Below are 17969 nucleotides of genomic sequence, written 5' to 3'. Positions count from 1 at the left end.
GCCAAACCATGTTTCTTTTTCAAAAACCTAATCTATGTAACTTTTCTTGAGTATGTTACTTAATGTTAAGTACGTAATTTGAAGACACTCAACCATGTTTCTTTTCCTAAACCTAACCTACGTAACTTTACTCTCCTATCCTAAACTAAGTAACGTTATGTCTAGTATGTAATGTGACGACGCCCAACCATATATTTTTTTCCCCAAACCTAACCTATGTAACTTTGCGTTAAGTATTTAATGTGACAACGCACCAACCACTTTTTTTCTACTTAGCGTAACCTGGTTAAGTTAATGTGAAGTACTTTTGTGACAATGACCAACAATGATTCTTTTCCTAAACCTAATCTAAACAGTAGCGGTGTGAATTTATTAGCTATCATACAGACAATTGTATGTGTATTTTTTTAAGATATCGTACAGCTGTTATATGCTGATGCATGATGTACGTAGCAATGTTAATGCAGACATATTTTCTGCCAGTATGGAGACTTTTAAAGGCTTTTACATCTCCGGGACCTCAAAAAAGACGTCACTCTTCCTGTAAAAGTAATTCAGACAGCGACTACATTTCCCTCAGACAGGTATTTGGCCTGTTCTTCAGGTAATTTGCAGGGGTTTGTTTGGTTACCTGGATGGACGCTGTAGCAGGTGACCTTGCTTCCTTTCAGTCTCTTGGCGAGCTCATGGGTGAAGAGCACGTTACACAGCTTACTGTTGCAGTACGCCTGGAAGAACTGCCAGCTGTACCTGCCGGTGCCCAGGTGTCTGGTCGCTGCCAGAGCCTGAACACAACACAAACACACAGACAACAAGTTCATGAAAACACAGAATCACCTGAGAGATCACAAAGTCAATGCTGAGCACAGGTGACATGGTGTGATGATGTAACCCGCCCAGCCTCGAGCTGTAGAGGAGGAATGTTCCCTGCAGAGAGCACGCAGGTGTGAAAGAATGTCTTTATGTGACAGAGGCAGTATGACATCAGTCACACCGAACAAAACCTGAAACATAACAACCTGTTCTGATGCTGAATAATCTGCCGTTTCTCATTTGTTATGTAATCATATTTTAATAATTCAATTTGAATCAGAGCCAGGAGCAGAAGACAAGCTGTACCTTCAGGTTTAATTACATCAACTGACGGAAAGGAGCTTGCTCTGCAGTAAGATGTCTCCTGTGACTGATACATGATTCTATCTGACATTAGATTGTTTATACTGATGAAATATCAGCACTGAAACGAGCTGCAAGTTAAAAACAGTTGACTCACTTGGTAATTTAAGTCTTGAAATGAGCTTAACTACAGAGTGAAACTCTAAAGGTGTGTTCAAAACAAACACAAAGCAAATTTTTCACACGGCCCGAACACATGCAAAGTCAATGTAAAGATACAAATGGACATGAATTCGTGCTGCGTGAAGATATTTTAACTTGAGCGAAAAGTTCGTGTTACGCTGTGTCATGAAAGCCTGTAAGTCTTGAGATTGTCCTGATGGCCCCAAGAATCTGTGGTCACCCAGATACTCTACGAGCCGACATCAGTACAGAGACAGAACGAAAAGGAGCGACAGGACGACATGTCTTTGTGACTCCAGCTATCGCTCGTACTTTACACCGAACCAAGCTAACCCTAGCCTTAGCGCTAATGATTATCCCACTGGCTAGCTAACGGCCGTCACTCTGATTGCACTCATACAGAGATTACCCCTGATATTAGGACGGCGCCATCATGAAAGCGTAGCGCCCACCCTCTGCTTCCCCCTGGTTAACACTGTTCAACACATTCTCACTCCGACCTCGTCACATATTGACGTTTGGTCATCGACTTTCCACGTCCATATATGACATGCAAGGTACCCTGGGTGTGTTGGTTGTTGACGTTCTGGGACGCAGAGTCAAGTTCAGCTGTTACATGCATTGTCTGTTTTCACAGAAAATTTAATGTTAGCATACTGTCTCCTTAAAAATAAACGGACTACATTTACTACGTAGGCAATAGAAGCACGTGGGTAGGTTTTGCAAAAAAACTATAACGGCAACCAGCTGCATATCATGCCGACGTTTAAGGATGCCTTTTTCATTGGTTTCTGATGCTGCAAGTCACTGCCCAAGCGCTGGATTTCCATAACTTTAGAGTGAGACCGGGCTCCACCGTTAGCTTTGTAAGCACTGCTGCCATTGTTAGCACCGTTAGCTGCTAGCTGCCGGCTCAGTGACTTCCATGTTGAGAGCCGTGTGCAGACAACTCATACACTCTGAATATTGTGTAGAGCTCATATAAGCAAAGTTATGAGAACTGTTGTATTTTGAGAGGTAAAAACTGAAAACAAGAAAATTAAAAGAGGACATTTCAGAGACAAAGAGGGAAGTTAAGAATGGAAGACAGTGACATTTTATCTCAGATGACAACAAATGAAATTCCTTTTGTTCATATTGTCGCAAAGCTTCCCTGTGTTTACCAGATTCTCTCATTTTATCAGTATATTTTAGTTTTTTTTTTTACTTAACGTGAACATTACAGTGTCATATTTTGTCGTGTACCCATTAAGAAGTTGAACTATAAACACTAAAATAAGTGTGGCTCTGAACGCATCACTGAAGTGTGTGGTTGTGTGTTGTCTCAGTGATTCACCTCCAGGTCGATGTGTCCCCAGCGGTGAGCCATGGAGGACAGAGTGACCACTCGTCCTCCCCCGCCCTCCTTCAGACGGTCCAGCAGCAGGTACGTCAACAGAAAGTGACCCAGGTGGTTCACCCCGAACTCGATGCCGAAACCGTCTTCTGTCCGCCCGTCAGCCACCAGACCTGCAGGACAGATGGATTTACATTTAAAGAGTGTTTCAGGCGTCATGGCTGCAATGGACATTTGTTTCTCCAGCAGTGTGTTTCCCTTCATGTTAACCTGAACACAATGAACCAGCCGTCTCTGTGATGCCTAAACATTAAATCACAGAGGACAACCGTCACTTTAACACAAGACAGGACATGTAAAAAAATATATGTATATACATAGATATAATAATAATAAGTAAAAATATAATTTTAATGATAATAATATTAATAAAAATAATAATAGGTCTTTATATTATTATCATTATTATTATACTGATAATATTAAAAATAATAAAATAACATCTAGCTGACACACTTGTTGTTGTTTTTTATTTTTATTTTTCCTTTTTCAAATTTCATTCTGAAGTCATGTGTCACCAAAAGGAAATTCTTGGGCTATTAATATCCATTCTTGTCAATATTTCTGTTTGACATTTAAAAATATTCATAAAAAATACCAAAATGTAAACATGAAAACAAATTTGAAAAATATTCTTTATTCATAAATTATAAACTAAATTAATTGTTTTTGATTTTTTTTTATGTGTCTGTTTGATAAAAAATATTATGCATAACTATGAAAATATTGTTATAATATTATTGGTGGATGTGGTTCAATTAAATTAGCAAAAAAAAAAATAAATCACTTAAATACATTAAAAAATAAAAAGAAAGTAAAATATTAAATGTTAAAATTTAACCAGCTCAGCTGCTCTGGATTTTACAGAAGCATTGAATGTGCTCCAAGAAAAAATGTTGGCATTGTTTTTCTGAATTAATGAGAATATTATCTCGTTAATTCAGAAAAGGTGCAGATTTTTTTTCACAAGTGAATTCATCACACTTTCACAGGACTCTCCCCGTTTGTCTTGAATGTAACTCTGGTGTCAGTCGTGTCACCTTGAAGAAGACAAAAGATCTTCGTCCCTGTTAACATTTCATTCTGTTAAACGTGTGACGATTGATGCATTCCACATCAGGTGTGTATTGTAACCGCTGAGTTACACATTAAGTCACAGGTACAGTGCACACAGTACAAACAACTGCATTCCATCTCGTCGAGATAATCTCAAGGTCATCTTCTTGTGTTTGCTGGCTCACTGTCATGTCTTACCGGGAAATTTCTTTCACCTGAGTTTTTCCTTGCAATGACACGTCAAAATATCTGCAGTAACAGAGAGTCTTTTAAGTGTGCTTAATCAAATGACTTCACAGGTAAGTTTCACTCATTAGTCATGCTGCTGTGATCAACAAAAACACGTGGTTGGATTTAAGAAAAAAGAACAGGGTTTGGCTTTATAATCTGACGGGACTTGAACACTGCTCGCCCAGGTGAAAGTCGATGTTTGTTGGACCCATCTGACACCGCAAGCCACTGCCCAAGCGCCAGATTTTGACGACTTCGGAGTGATACCAGGCTCCCAAATGACATAGTGTGCTAGTATGTGGAGCATACCATGCTAGTGACGTATAGTTACGTCACATTAGGAATAAACATACTCATTTCAAGGTTTTCCAGACCAAACCATGTTCTTTTGTTGCCTAAACTTGAAGAATCTTTTATCTACTTTCTACATTTATTTTGAAAAAGACTGTATGCATTTAACAAGCAGAAACTGTACATTTCCTTTTATTTTGAAAAGACAAAATGCATGTAATGAGGGTAAATTGACATACTGTCCCTGAGTGTCCAAAACGAACGCAGGAGGGTACCTAGAGTGTCATATTTATACACGTGGAGCCACTGACTAAGCGTCGATATTTGACGTGTTGGGAGAAAGAATGTGTGACAGTGTGTGCTGTTAAAGATGTGATAGCCACGAATGTCATATCAAAATAAACCTCATACATCAAGCTGTCAGACAAACGAGTGCAGTACAGTGCTGGCCCCGAGCCATAGGCGATATAGGTGAATGCTAAGCGCGCCGGCATCCATAGAGGGCGCCACAAATGGGGGAAGGAAAAAAATCAATCACTAATACCAATACTACTATTATTTTGAAATATGACAAAATACCACAACAACATAACTACATAGCAAAGCCTACTAAATAATAAAGAGGCCATTTTTCTGGGTTCCTGTCGCCCCCGGGCCCCTCTCCCCTCCCCAGCTCACTACACGTTACCTGCTCTCTGGGGTCAACACATTCTCACTCCAACCTCGTCCCATATTGACGTTAGGGCACCAAATGTGCCAGAGCCGCTACTGCTGCAGTGCAAAGTACAATATTTCCCTGTGAGATGTAGTGGAGTAGAAGGAGAAAGTAGCAGAAGACAAGTGCTTCAAAACTGTACTTAAGAACGGTGCTTGAGTAAATGTACTCAGTTACTTTACACTACTGGTTAGTTATATATTTTATTACCTACTGAGATGGTTCAGATTGTACTCTAGTACACAGCTAACAGTATTTCTGTAAATCTGTGTGTGTGTGTGTGTGTGTGTACCTGCGTTGTTGATGAGCAGATCCAAACTGGACTCATTTTTCAGGAATGTTTCGGCGAAGCAGCGAACAGACTTCAGACTGGCCAGGTCCAGCTGCATGTAGAGGACGTCAGTACTTCCTGTTTGCTGGAAGAAGATCATCAAGGTGAAGACTATGTTGGATATCTACTATAATCAGTGGTGGACAGTAACGAAGTAAATTTACTTGAGTACTGTACTTAAGTACATTTTTTGAGTATCTGTACTTTATTTGAGTATTATTTTTGGGGGATACTTTTACTCTTAGTCCACTACATTTGAAGGACAAACATTGTACTTTTTACTCCACGACATTTCTATTGATGCTCTCGTTACTCACTACTTTTGCTCTTACGTCAGCTGAAGAAAATAAACTGTTTCTGCTGATTCGCATATAGTTTGTCTTAGCCATATTGCCGTACCTGTATTATGTCAAGCTTAAAACGAAACTTAACTTTGGCGGTTCACATCCACATCTTGCGATAGCGGTGTCGATGGCTTCAGCAGCGATGGAGGAAGAAACCGACGGAGAAACTCCCCCCGGCCCCGAGCATCCGTGCCCGTATCTAAAGCCCATGTTCAAGGTTTTTGATACTTGAAATAAGCAGAATAATCTGCCAGTGGAGCAAGGTTTTTTTTCTTATTACAAGCACTGGCAGATTTTTCTGCTTGTTTCAAGTGAAAATTAGCTTGAAACAAGCAGAAAATTGTCTGAAAACAAGTTACATTTTTGGTGATGTGTCTTATTTCAAGTGTAATGAGATTTGTTTTGACTGGAAATAAGACGAATATTCCTGGTAAGATTTTGAGTTTTTGCAGTGTATACTTAATGATGTGTTCAAATGTAACTACAATTTGGGTTTTGTGAGAAAAGTACAGTTGGGGGGGTGAAATTTGTTTTCTTGGCAATATAAGGCAATTTCATTTGTTGATGAATGCAGCTGAGTTTGTGTTCTAAGGCTTCTTGCCTTTGTTTATTTTTGAGCTATAAACATTTCTGTAGCAGAACAACAACAAAGCTACTTTCCTTTCCTGTATTACCTGAGATTTTGTTTAAGTAGGCCTACTTTTACTTAAGTATTTTTTAAGCAAATACTTAAGTACTTTTACTTAAGTAATATTTTGACTAAGCTACTTTTACTTGTATTGGAGTAATATTTGACAAGGAGTATCTGTACTTTTACTCAAGTAGTGAAGCTGTGTACTCTGTCCACCTCTGACTATAATAAGACCACAGACTTAATATGAAGACTAGAAGTCATACATATTTATATATCTTCTGTCTCGTCTGTGTCTCGCCTTTGCCTTGTCTTGTGTGGCGATCAGCAGTGATGTGGTGGTTCACTTTTACACTGTGATCTGTAGCCTATAGTTCGGCTTTAGCTTCTGACTATCTTTGTCTTTTTAACCTGTTGTTGCTGCTGAGTCAGTTTGACATCCTGGATATATCCTTCAAACACAGACTGTAGACCCCTCTGTCTGCTTCTCTCTGGAATCACGCTTTCATTTTTACAAAAATATGATCATATTTCTTCATGGAGTGCAGTTAGTGACAGTGTGGGCTCCATGCTTACTCTGACAGACCATCACAAGGGGGCGGGGCTTCGCAAAGGGTCAATCCTTCTTTTTCGTTCCTACCTTTGTTATATCTGCGATGGCAGTCTCGGCCTTGTCCCGGTTTCGGCAGGCCAGGATCACTCTGGCTCCCTTCCTGGCCAGGTGCAGCGCCGTGGCTTTCCCGATGCCGGTGTTTCCTCCTGCAGCAAGAACACACCAACAAAAACAAATGCTGAAACATTTCAGATCTGTCGGTCAGTCTGTCCATCACCACTGTGGTCCAGACTAAAGCATCTCCACAACTATTGTATGGACTGGCACAAACGTTTATGCATCGAGACGAGAGGATGAATCCTTATTACTTTAGTGATCCTCTGTGATTTCCAGCAGTAAAATAAAGACGTTGCATCACTCTCATCAAAGCCAGACTCCACTGAGAAAAACATGTGATTTTACTTCGCTCAACACGGGAGATGCTTGTCTACTGCTTGTGTTATTGTGTGAATTTGGTGTTTTCAAGGTTAGTTCGAATTCACCAAAGTCACACGATGACACAAACTAACTAACTGATTGAAGCAGCTTCAGACCAGCAGCTCCTGTGTTCAGCGAAGTAAAATTACTGTTTTTCTCAATGGAGTCTGGCTTTGATGAGAGCATTAGAGGGGAACTGAAGCTCTGTCGAAACAGGCTGTGAGACGGAAAGATAAAGCAGTGAAAATACTCTCAATGTAGCGTACACTTAAACTGACACTGGTTGTCTCAGATGGGACTGTTTCTAGTTGGCTAAAATATGTTTTGTTGCTGCCCCTGTCCACAGCAGTACATTGCTTAGCTTCTGTATCGGACTCGAGTCTGCTTCTCCAAACTGGGGGCGTGCCGACTGACATCTATGTAATATACTGTCTATGGACCCCATACAACCCCACGTCAAAAAATCTGAGCTATCCCTTTAAGTCGAAGATACTAAGTGAAAACTACGACTTATTGAGACGTTTTTTTTGGAGAACAAGTCAATTTATGATCGGAAATGTTGAAATAAAATATCAAAATTATGAGGTGGCAAGTCAAAGTTTTCAGACTATGAGAAACAAGTCAACGATTGATCTGTACTGTGTGGGAAAAAGCCAATAAGATCATCAGTGGCTACTCATGTATTTGGTCTCTTATTGCTAAGTTGGGTATAATGTTGATTTATCTGTGTACTATGTTGTATTTCTGTAGCTGCAGTATGGGTGTAGGGCCCGAGACAAATTTCCAACTCTGTGGGACGAAAAAGTTCATCTTGATCTGGATCTTAATTTTGAATTAGTATCTCTGTGTTTGATTTAGAAAGTCAAACTTTTACTTTACAGGTAGATTTTTATCGTCCTATCGTAGCCACTGTGTCGTTTTTATACACCAAATCGTCAGTCTTAAACTCTAATTTAATGACTTGTCTGTTTTATTGTGAAGCTCGTGTGAGGCAGACTTTGAAAAGCTGCTTTGAAAACCAAAGCTGTCCATGTTTAACTGTTTCAGCTCTAGTCTTAATGTGTGTGTATTAATTATTCCTTCAAAATATCATTTGTAAAAGGCTTTTCTTGGTTATTACATTCAGAAATAATATGTTCCAAGAGTCACTGATTTTCAGTGTCTGTGTGTACTTCCTGTTTTGCCTGTAGTGCGACGGTAATAACAGACAGACAGACTCACCTGTGATGATGACGGTCTTGCCGGCCATCGCTGCGTTTCCTTTACATTTGGACCTTTTGAAGAGAGTCTGTGTGAGGAAGATGTATCCTCCCAGCACCACACCGGCCAGCAGCAGAAGGTGAAACATGGTTATTAAGAGCTGTCTGATTCTTTACCTGAGAGGAATCACTGCCTTTTATTAGCTGCACACCTGCAGGGACTCACCTGTCCGACCGGCTCTACCTGCCTGAGGCGCACGGTGAGTCACGGCTCGGTCCGGTCCGACCGGCTCTGCTGACGGTGCTCAGTAATCCCCACTGATGTTCAACTGAAAGTCCCGCTGCAGTTTGATCTTTCACCTACTCATTCACCCACTTCCTGTGGACACCTTCAAAATAAAGCCCCTATTGACTAATTATTTTTTGTTTGTTTGTTTAAAAATGTGGAAAACGGAGAAAAATCTAAAGGTTGATATAATGTTTTTTTTTTCTTTAATTTAAATTTAACATTTCAATATTAATATTAAATAAAAGTTATTAGTAGATTTTTTGTCACTTTTCAAACCAAAGACACAACGGATAAATAAAAAATAAGATACAAAAATAAATTCAACAAGACACAAACCAGTGAAACAGATATCTGATATATTTTATATATTCTTATAATCTTTATTTAGAGAGTATTTAGATTCTTCCCATAAACATTTAGTTTGTCTCGTTGACATTAGCTTTACTTCCCTTTGTGTCTCACTATGTCAAAAACAAGTATGCTGTTGTGGGGGGAAAGTGGGACTAATTACTCAGGGCCCTGATAGGAGGGGGGCCCTGAGTAATCTGGAATTAAAAGTTTGGTTTTGTTTTCATTTTTTTTAATTTCTAAGTAGTCTATCCATCCATTATCGTCTGCCTATCCAGGGCCGGGTCACCAGGGCAGCAGGCCAAGCAAAGCACCCCAGATATCCCTCTCCCCAGCAACGCTTTCCAGCTCCTCCTGGGGGACCCAAAGGTGTTCCCAGGCCAGATGAGATATGTAATCACTCCAGTGTGTTCTGGGTCTGCCCTGGGGCCTCCTACCAGTGGGACGTGCCCAAACACCTCTAACAAGAGGATCCTGATCAGATGCCCGAACCACCTCAACTGACCCCTTTCGACATGAAGGACCAGCGACTCTACTCCAAGCTCCTCCTCACCCTATCTCTAAGGCTGAGCCCAGACACCCCACGGAGGCATTTCAGCCGCTTGTATCTGTGATCTCATTCTTTTGGTCACTACCCAGAGCTCATGACCATAGGTGAGGGTTGGGACGTAGATGGATCAGTAAATCAAAAGCTTTGCCTTCTGGCTCAGCTCCCTCTTCACCACAAGGGTGTGGTGCATCTCACGCTCCATTCTGCCCTCACTTGTGAACAAGACCCCGAGATACTTGAACTCCCTCGCTTGAGGCAGTAACTCTCCCCCAACTTGGAGGGGGCAATCTGTTTTCCAGCAGAGAACCATGGCCTCAGACTTGGAGGTGCCGACTCTCATCCTGACTGCTTCACACTTCGCTGTAAACTGACCAATAAGTAACGAGTGCCAAAATTAAGTTAAAATTGGCTGAATAAATAGGTTGAAAGACTGAACTTTGTATAAAGAAATAGTAGACGCTCTCTGAGGCTGCTCTCAACCCATAAAGGCGTAAAATGGTTTAGTCCAGCCCTGCACTATTCGTCTTTAAACGCAGCTAAAGCCCAGTAAGTGAATGATTACGCTGATGATGCACAAACGTTCAGTCATGTCTTTTCCCAAGACAGCAATTTTTTAATTTTTTTTTTTTATCTTTCTGTCTCCCTCTAAATATTCATATACATATTAGAGACATTAAGTATGAAATCACTTCTTATTTAAATACTGCAGTTGCATAACAGAAAACACAATTAATAAAAATTTCTTTTTCAAATATTTTGGAAAATAAACTCAAAACTTATGTAATATAATGTTTCATTCATTATTTATTCAAGTTTTATTGTAAACTTTTATTGTAAACATTAATAGCCATATTTTTTAAAAACATGATAAAATCACATCTCAAATGCACACACTTCTGTGTTCACTATCTTTATTCAAAGCAGTATATATACCAAAACAAAATATAAACATATTGCAAATACAAAAAAATATAAAATTATATCTGTAAATCACATTTCTGCTGTCATTTAATATGTAAAAACATGCTGGCTCAAAATATATGTAAATGTGTACGTGGCCATATATTTGATTCTTGTAGAGTATATGAAAGATGCAGGATGTAGTGATTTAATTCAAATTAACTTGCAGAGACTTAAAACTTGCAGCAGAGAAGTATGTGATAGAGAAGTAACTATCACAAACATTAGGTCACATTTAAACCGGCGATTTCATCCGGCCATATTTAACCCAGCTGAGTCGAGACTGTTGATGCGTTCAGATGCAGTCAAACTCTTGCGTTTTTCCCAATGAGTGGTTGAATCACAGCACAGGTGTAAGAGAGCCCACAATACAAGATTAAACCCAAAGCTCGGATTGCAGGCTTGGTTTCAGGACAGGCCGCAGAAACTCTCACTGAGCTCCCACAGCTTCTTGGCCACGGCATCGTCTCTCGCCTTTGACTCGATGTTCATGTGCGGTGCACACTTGGAGAAGTAGTGGCCGCTGAGGTGCTCGATGCCTTGCTCCAGGGCACAGTGCAGTGTGGTCTGAGCTCCCAACTCAGCATCCACAAAGAAAAGGAACATGATGGGTTTCACCAAGAGCCCCCACCAGAAGCCCCAGTAACGACCGATCTCCGTCCGTATAGCTCCTGGATACAGGAGAAAAAAACAGCAAAAATGTTTAACTGATATTGAATTTATTTATTTTATACATCATATCTGTGAAAAAGAATGACGGAATTTAACTAGTGATATTGAGTTAATTTCTATTTATTTATTTATTCATCACAACATGTATATGGTAATACTATGTACCAGAGCATTTATAGCCTATAAATTAATTTGTAATGCCTGTCAATTTATAGGCTTTTATACAAATAAAAATGATACTACTCAGTATCTGATTATTTTGCTTATGACTGAGATACTGAAAATTTTGACATACACACAATACATTTAATTTATATGTATGGAGGTCTATTACTGTCAGTCACAAGAAAGAGAAACTAAGTAAAAATGTATAGTTAGTAAGTCAAATTTGTATTTCTTTGTCACATTATATTCAGGAAAAACTACATTGATAAAATTTAGGACATAACAAGAGACACTAAGTTAATTTTTACAGCTGGCAAGTAAAAATTATGATTAAATTAGTTTAAATTTTGGTAAACTAGTATTTATTTTTATGAAATGCATTTGATCTACATACATGATAACTCATAACTGTCGCTCTTGAGCACTGTTACAGTGCTAACAGTGTGCGAAAATAGCTAACGTTAGCTGAGAAATGGATTTCGTGGGCGTTGACGGGCTGTGCTAGCTAGATAATTCTTATTTTATTTGTTGCCTGATAAACAGAAAATCCATCAAATTCAGTGACCCTCATAATTTCATCGCACTCAGTACTGAAAAGAAATCCCAACGTTAGAGGAAGCACTGTTAGCTGACTAATGTTAGCTAATATTAGCTTGCTTGCTAGTGCAGACAAATTGCTGGCTATCTAACGTAGCAAAATAACGTCTTCAGTGATTGTCATTAATCCATCCAGACTTCAGGGCTGGGTGATAAATTAGCTAGCTCGTCATTTGCAAATTAATCGACTAACGTTACTAAGCAACCGACGCCAGATCAATATTGCATAGCTTAGTTACAGCTAGTTGGCTAAATCAGCTTGCTTGCTTGCTTGCTAACTTTATCGTTAGGAAAATACTACCTAAGTGTGGCAGTGTGTCTCAAACCGCATATTTCAGTACTGAACACTTAATATTTTGAGTGCACAAGTGTGCTAAGTGTGTTTAAACTGCATAGTACAGGAAAATGCAGTGTACTAATGCCACCCTCAAAACAGTCCAAAAGTTGCCTGTGGAATGACTGACACCCTCAAAGGTCGCCATCTTTGTGTCAGGAGCTACGTCAAAACTTCTCAACTTTTGATATGGCGGCTTAGGACAACAAGGAGCCAGTTATATTTTTTGCACTAAACCAATAGTGTTGTCGAATAAAATCCGTCAGTAATGTTTGTTGGGTCTGTAATGTTTTGGTACCACGGACAATAACGCGAGTGCTAACGTTAGCATTCACTAGCTAGCTAACTTGCCCCTAGCTACAGCAGCACATTTAAATAAGCACTGGTGTTAGGGCAAAAGTTTGGTTTATGTCTGGGCGGAGATAGGGTTCAAATGTTGGCAATAATGCTCAACCATCCGTTTGCAATTCAGTGTTTAAAAAAAAGGTGAAGAAGAGAAAAGGAGGTTAAAAAAAAGCTTTTGTCACTCCTAGTAAGCGCAAAATGGCAGTGCGCGATTTGAGATATCACTACCCTGTTGAAATCAGTGCACCACACAAGAAGTACGTAGTGTACATCGTGTACTACATTGATGTGTACAAATGGAAGTATGCAGTTTTGGAACACTCAATATGTTAGTTGGCTAGCTTGCTAAATTACTTCCCCAGCTAACGTGATCCATGATACTAACTCGTGTATTATGACAAAAAATATTGTTTTAGCCAGCAACAAAGGATGTAATGGTGCAAAGTGCTTTCTACTAGCCAAGAGCAATGACGGTGCGGCCAACGCGCTAACCGTAAACTGAGCTAAGGTTAGCCAGCTAACTGCTACTCTACATGGATCTGCAGTTGGCTGCTTAGTAACATCAGCTGATTAAGTAATTTGCAGATGGTAGGCAACTCAGTATCATGGAGCCAACGGTCCAAATGAAAAATAGAAACATTGCAGACCGTAATGTTATTCTAAATATGATTGTTAATTATTTTCCAGCATTCTAGCAACACGACGGTCAATCACGGTCAGTCTTGTGTTTGTCACTGTTTTAGTTGATGCCCAGATGCTCGCTTGCAGCTACAGAGCGCGTGCATTGGAGCTTGGACAACAGGGTGCCAACTGCTGTTCCCTTAACGGCCTCAGAGGTAGGGGTCAATAACAAAGATTTTTTGAAAGTTAAATATAGAACCTTTTAAGTATTGATTTTTATGTAGATCTTACAATTTGTCTTATTTTTAAGAATCCTTTTTAACTTAATATGTTTGTTTATTTACTGACAAAAATGTACTTCCACAACAAGGACACTGTAGATGATACTCAGTAGGGCTGCTCTGTGCTGACCTGGGTGGACACTGTAGCAGGTGACGTCGGTGCCCTGCAGCCTCTTGGCGAGCTCGTGGGTGAAGAGGATGTTGCACAGTTTGCTATGGCTGTACTTCAGGTTGAGGTGAAACATGGTGTTGCCCAAAGCTACATCTCTGTGAGTGGTCAGACAGTTGAAATCCACCTTCCCCATCTTGTAGGTTACGGAGGACACAGTCACCACGCGGCTTGGCCCGCTCGCCTTCAGCCGCTCCAGGAGCAACACTGTCAACAGGAAGTGACCCAGGTGGTTGACGCCAAAGATCAACCCGAAGCCCTCCTCTGTCTTTCCATCATTCAAGAGACCTGAGGACAGAAACATTAAACTTACACTTGAATACAACAAGCAGGTATGTATAAAAAAAACATCCTTTTCTTAGCTGCAAAGTCAGATGATGAGTTTTATCTCCACATAGGTTGAGAATATGTTTAGCCTAGCTTAGGACGAAGACTAAAGAATGTTGACATCAGGGGAACTAAGTGGAAATTAGAAATAAAGACCTTTCTTTAATAATAGTTGGAATCTCAAAAAATTCAGAAATTTGTGTTTAGCCTAGCTTAGCATAAAGACGACAGTGACATTGATATCAGAAGAACTAAACAGAGCAAATTACATAATTTCAGACCTATCTTAACACATGTGTTTTTAGTAGGCTATTTTCTAATCTGTTGTCTGATTTTAATTTGGTTTGTTGTGACCTACTGATCTTCTGAACATGAACTTGTGAGGACAGAGGGCTGACCAGCGTTGTTGATGAGCAGATCCAGCCTGGACTCAGACCGGAGGAAGTTGTCAGCGAATGAGCGAACAGACTTCAGACTGGCCAGGTCGAGCTGCATGAAGATCACCTCGCTGTTTCCTGTCTCCTGATAACAAGGACAACAAGGAGAGGTTAGAAAACATAAAGTTATCTACTCTTCTGACGATCATTCAAATGTCATTTGTGGAAATATGTTCCTAATGTGTAAAGTTTGTTATGATGACCATTAATGTAGGCTAATTAATGGTTCAGAACACCAGTAAAGCAGAGTAATATATGCATAGTTAAAATCCCAGTGTTGTTATACTATATATCAGTACTCATGGAATGCCTCCTGTCCAATCAAATTGCTTGCTTGGAACTAACTGTTGTATTAATATATATGGAGAAGAGAAGAGGAGCTAGAATGTAGCCCTGAGGTACACCAGATGTAAAACAATGGACTGTAACTACCAGTAAGAGTTTTACCTCGTGTGCTGTACTTAAATCTGAGGTACTTGCACTTTACTTTCTTTTTTATGCTACTTTATACTCCATTTCATCTCAGAGGAAAATACTGTTCTAATTTTTTCTTTTGTTCGCGGCATTTATCTGACAGCTTTAGTTACTTTCCAAATTAACATTTTAACACTTAAAATATATGACGAGTTTATAAAATACAACACATTCTCACTCCGACCTCGTCACATATTGACGATTTGGTCATGGACTTTCCACATCCACATACGACATGCAAGGTACCCTGGGTGTGTTGGTTGTTGACGTTCTGGGACACCGTGTCAAGTTCTCTTCTTTTAAAATATACTTCTGTTTTCACAGGAAATTTAACATTTACATACAGTCTCTTTCAAAATAAATGCGCTACGTCGGTACAAAACCACAAATTGACTTTTTTTCTCTTCAACAACAAGAACACATGTTTAGGTTTAGGCAACAAAAGGAAGTGGTTATGGAAAAAAGAACAGGGTTTGGCTTTAGAATCTTACGGGACGTGAACACTGCTCTCTTGGGTGAAAGTTGGTGTTTGTTGGACCCATTCACCACTGCTCCCACCCAACCCATGCGAACTTCGCCGCCTTAACTTTTGTCCTTGCTCTGCCACGTTTCCCCCTGACACTGCCGGGTGCCAATGGTTCCAGCTTCACAAATATTTCACTTAAATGTTAATAATTTTAATGTACTAATAATAATGTTGAGGTTATACAATTAACATTATGAAGGTGTCACTTTGGGCTCTGGGTCACTGTGACGGACATTTCTAACTATTTTCACTGTTTTTACAAACCAAACAATCAGTCGATCAGTTGGAAAAATAACTGGCAGATTAATCCAATGAAAATAAAAATTAATGTTTCAAAATTAGCTCCGCCTCAACCAACTACAACAGTAAAATCCTACTTTTACATTAATACATGAGCCAGAATCATCTAATAAGATCATAGTATGACAGACACAGGGGGCATTTTGATACTTTTTTGGTTCTTTTACTGCAGTAAAGGATCTGAATTCAATTTATTTAACCTAAGTCTAAATAAACAGGATTTAATCCACATTAACTTCTCACTTCTACTGTTTTTTTGTCTTTACCTGGATGATTTCCTGGACGGCGGCCTCAGCTCGCTGTCTGTCCCTGCAGGCCAGAATCACCCTCGCCCCCCTCTTGGCCAGGTCCATTGCGGTGGTCTTACCGATGCCGGTGTTTGCTCCTTGAGAGGAAGTGCAGAATAACAGTAAGCACATTTCTATCTGCCATGCTAACAACACCATTTATGGAAATGTTGTTTTACCAGTTTGCTCCAGACTGGAATATCTAAACAACTATTGGATGGTTTTGACATTTTTGGATGGACATTGCCCTGATGATGAATCCCCATGATGTCGGCTTTTCCTCTAGCTCCCCCAGCAGGTCCAAGTTCACACTTTCCTCTCAAATATCTCAACATTGTACAATCTTTTGTACAGAAACTAAATGTTTGGTAAATGTTTCACAGAAATCTAAGTTTGGACAAACTGTATGTTTTCTTTTATGTATTTGTTTAACTATTCTGTTAAGTACATAAAATGTTTTTCATAACACCACTTCACCAAAAATAACTTCAGTTTCAGTGTCGGACAAGTTTTTCCCCCTTTCTTTGTTTGCTCCACATTCACAGTTCACAGGATGCACTTATCCATAATAATTATCACCTCCATATATGGTGGTCACAGGCTATTCATAGAGGGGGATGTATGCTAGCTGCTGACTAGCAGAGCACGCTGTCAATTTACAACTGACTTATTGACTTAATCAAATCTACACATAAATTTACTAACATGTGTTGTACTTTTCCGTTAAAGGGAATATTTTGAGTAAATACAGTTTGGTTTAATATGCCTTAAATTTTCATTTAGAGCTCAGATTAAGTCATAGCCTGTATAATGGGGTTAGTAATGCCTTTTCAGGGTTTGTTATGCTCTGCTGTTAATACACACCAAACAAAAATGGACATGTTTACATTGGCACAGGCAACTGCTCTTTTTGCTAGTGCCCCACTTGCAGTGGACTTTACAGGTCACACTGAATCCTCTCAAATGGACTGAATGCAAATAAGGACCAGCATGAGAAAACACACGTTGATGTATGTTACTGTGCTGGAGTGTAACTGTGTAGTGTTGTCAGAGTAGCATAACTTGGAGAAGTGATCTGAGTGTTTAAGTTTAGATATCAGTGAATGCACAATGGACTTTGCAGTTTGTGCGCTAATAAAAGCTGCAGTTCCTCAAGACCAGCAGAAGTTTACTGTTTTGTTTCTCGGTTGCTAAGCAGAGTGTCGGGGGTTAGCTCCGGAGTGAGTTTATCAGCTTAATTTTTTTAGATTGGACTTTTTTTTATAGCAGTAGTAGCTTAATATATATTTAGGTTGGAAACTGGGAACTGAAACCCCAACTGCAAGGAAGCCCCTTCTCTCTGTGCAATACATGTATAGGTCCTGTTTGTCTATGTGTGTATTTCAGAGTGAAATTGAATTTCCCATCAGGGATTAATAAAATATATCCTATTCTTTCCCTTCTTCTTCTTCTTTTTAGGTGGCTAAAATACGTTTTCCTGCTGCTCCCATCCACAGCAGTACATTTCTCAGCTTCTGTGGTGGTACTCCTGCTTCTCCAAACTGGGGGGGTGCCGACTGACATCTACTGTATGTAATTGACCTTTTGCTAAGCCCCGCCCCCTTGTGATGGTCTGTCAGAGTAAGCATGGAGCCCTCACTGACGCTAACTGCACTCCATGAAGAAATATAATCATATTTTTGTAAAAATGAAAGAGTGATGTTAGAGTGAAGCAGACAGAGGGGTCTACAGTCTGTGTTTGAAGGATATATCCAGGATGTCAAA

At 39.7% G+C, this 17969-nt stretch overlaps 2 protein-coding genes across 2 annotated transcripts in view; both read right to left on the bottom strand.

The window, feature by feature from the left end:
* Window positions 1–539: 539 nt before the first annotated feature.
* Window positions 540–8758, bottom strand: LOC126400854 (dehydrogenase/reductase SDR family member 13-like). Its single transcript, XM_050061838.1, has 5 exons — window positions 8546–8758; window positions 6935–7053; window positions 5281–5404; window positions 2636–2808; window positions 540–785 (listed from the first exon to the last, which is right to left on the bottom strand). The coding sequence occupies exons 1-5, from the start codon at window positions 8670–8672 to the stop codon at window positions 555–557; spliced, it is 774 nt and encodes a 257-aa protein (XP_049917795.1). The 5' UTR covers window positions 8673–8758; the 3' UTR covers window positions 540–554.
* A 1846-nt stretch (window positions 8759–10604) lies between these two features.
* The window catches only part of LOC126401368 (dehydrogenase/reductase SDR family member 13-like), an 11069-nt gene continuing 3704 nt past the window's right edge, over window positions 10605–17969 (bottom strand). The window contains exons 2-5 of the mRNA XM_050062580.1: window positions 16185–16303; window positions 14580–14703; window positions 13816–14142; window positions 10605–11341 (exon numbers count right to left, since the gene is read on the bottom strand). Of these exons, the coding sequence (XP_049918537.1) occupies window positions 11079–11341; window positions 13816–14142; window positions 14580–14703; window positions 16185–16303 (833 nt within the window). The 3' untranslated portion in view covers window positions 10605–11078. The remainder of the gene's footprint in view (window positions 11342–13815; window positions 14143–14579; window positions 14704–16184; window positions 16304–17969) is intronic.

Source organism: Epinephelus moara, chromosome 14, assembly GCF_006386435.1.
Source record: "Epinephelus moara isolate mb chromosome 14, YSFRI_EMoa_1.0, whole genome shotgun sequence".
Taxonomy (NCBI): Eukaryota; Metazoa; Chordata; class Actinopteri; order Perciformes; family Serranidae; genus Epinephelus; species Epinephelus moara.
This window is presented reverse-complemented; position numbering and strand designations above follow the sequence as displayed.

Bases quoted from the DNA above. Each gene is read 5' to 3' on its own strand.
- LOC126400854 (XM_050061838.1), bottom strand. From the start codon at position 8,672: ATGTTTCACCTTCTGCTGCTGGCCGGTGTGGTGCTGGGAGGATACATC. The intron at 7,054-8,545 runs GTGAGTCTGTCT...TTCTTGCTGCAG, and splicing joins CAAGACCGTCATCATCACAG to GAGGAAACACCGGCATCGGG. The intron at 786-2,635 runs GTGAATCACTGA...TGTTGTGTTCAG, and splicing joins GGGGACACATCGACCTGGAG to GCTCTGGCAGCGACCAGACA.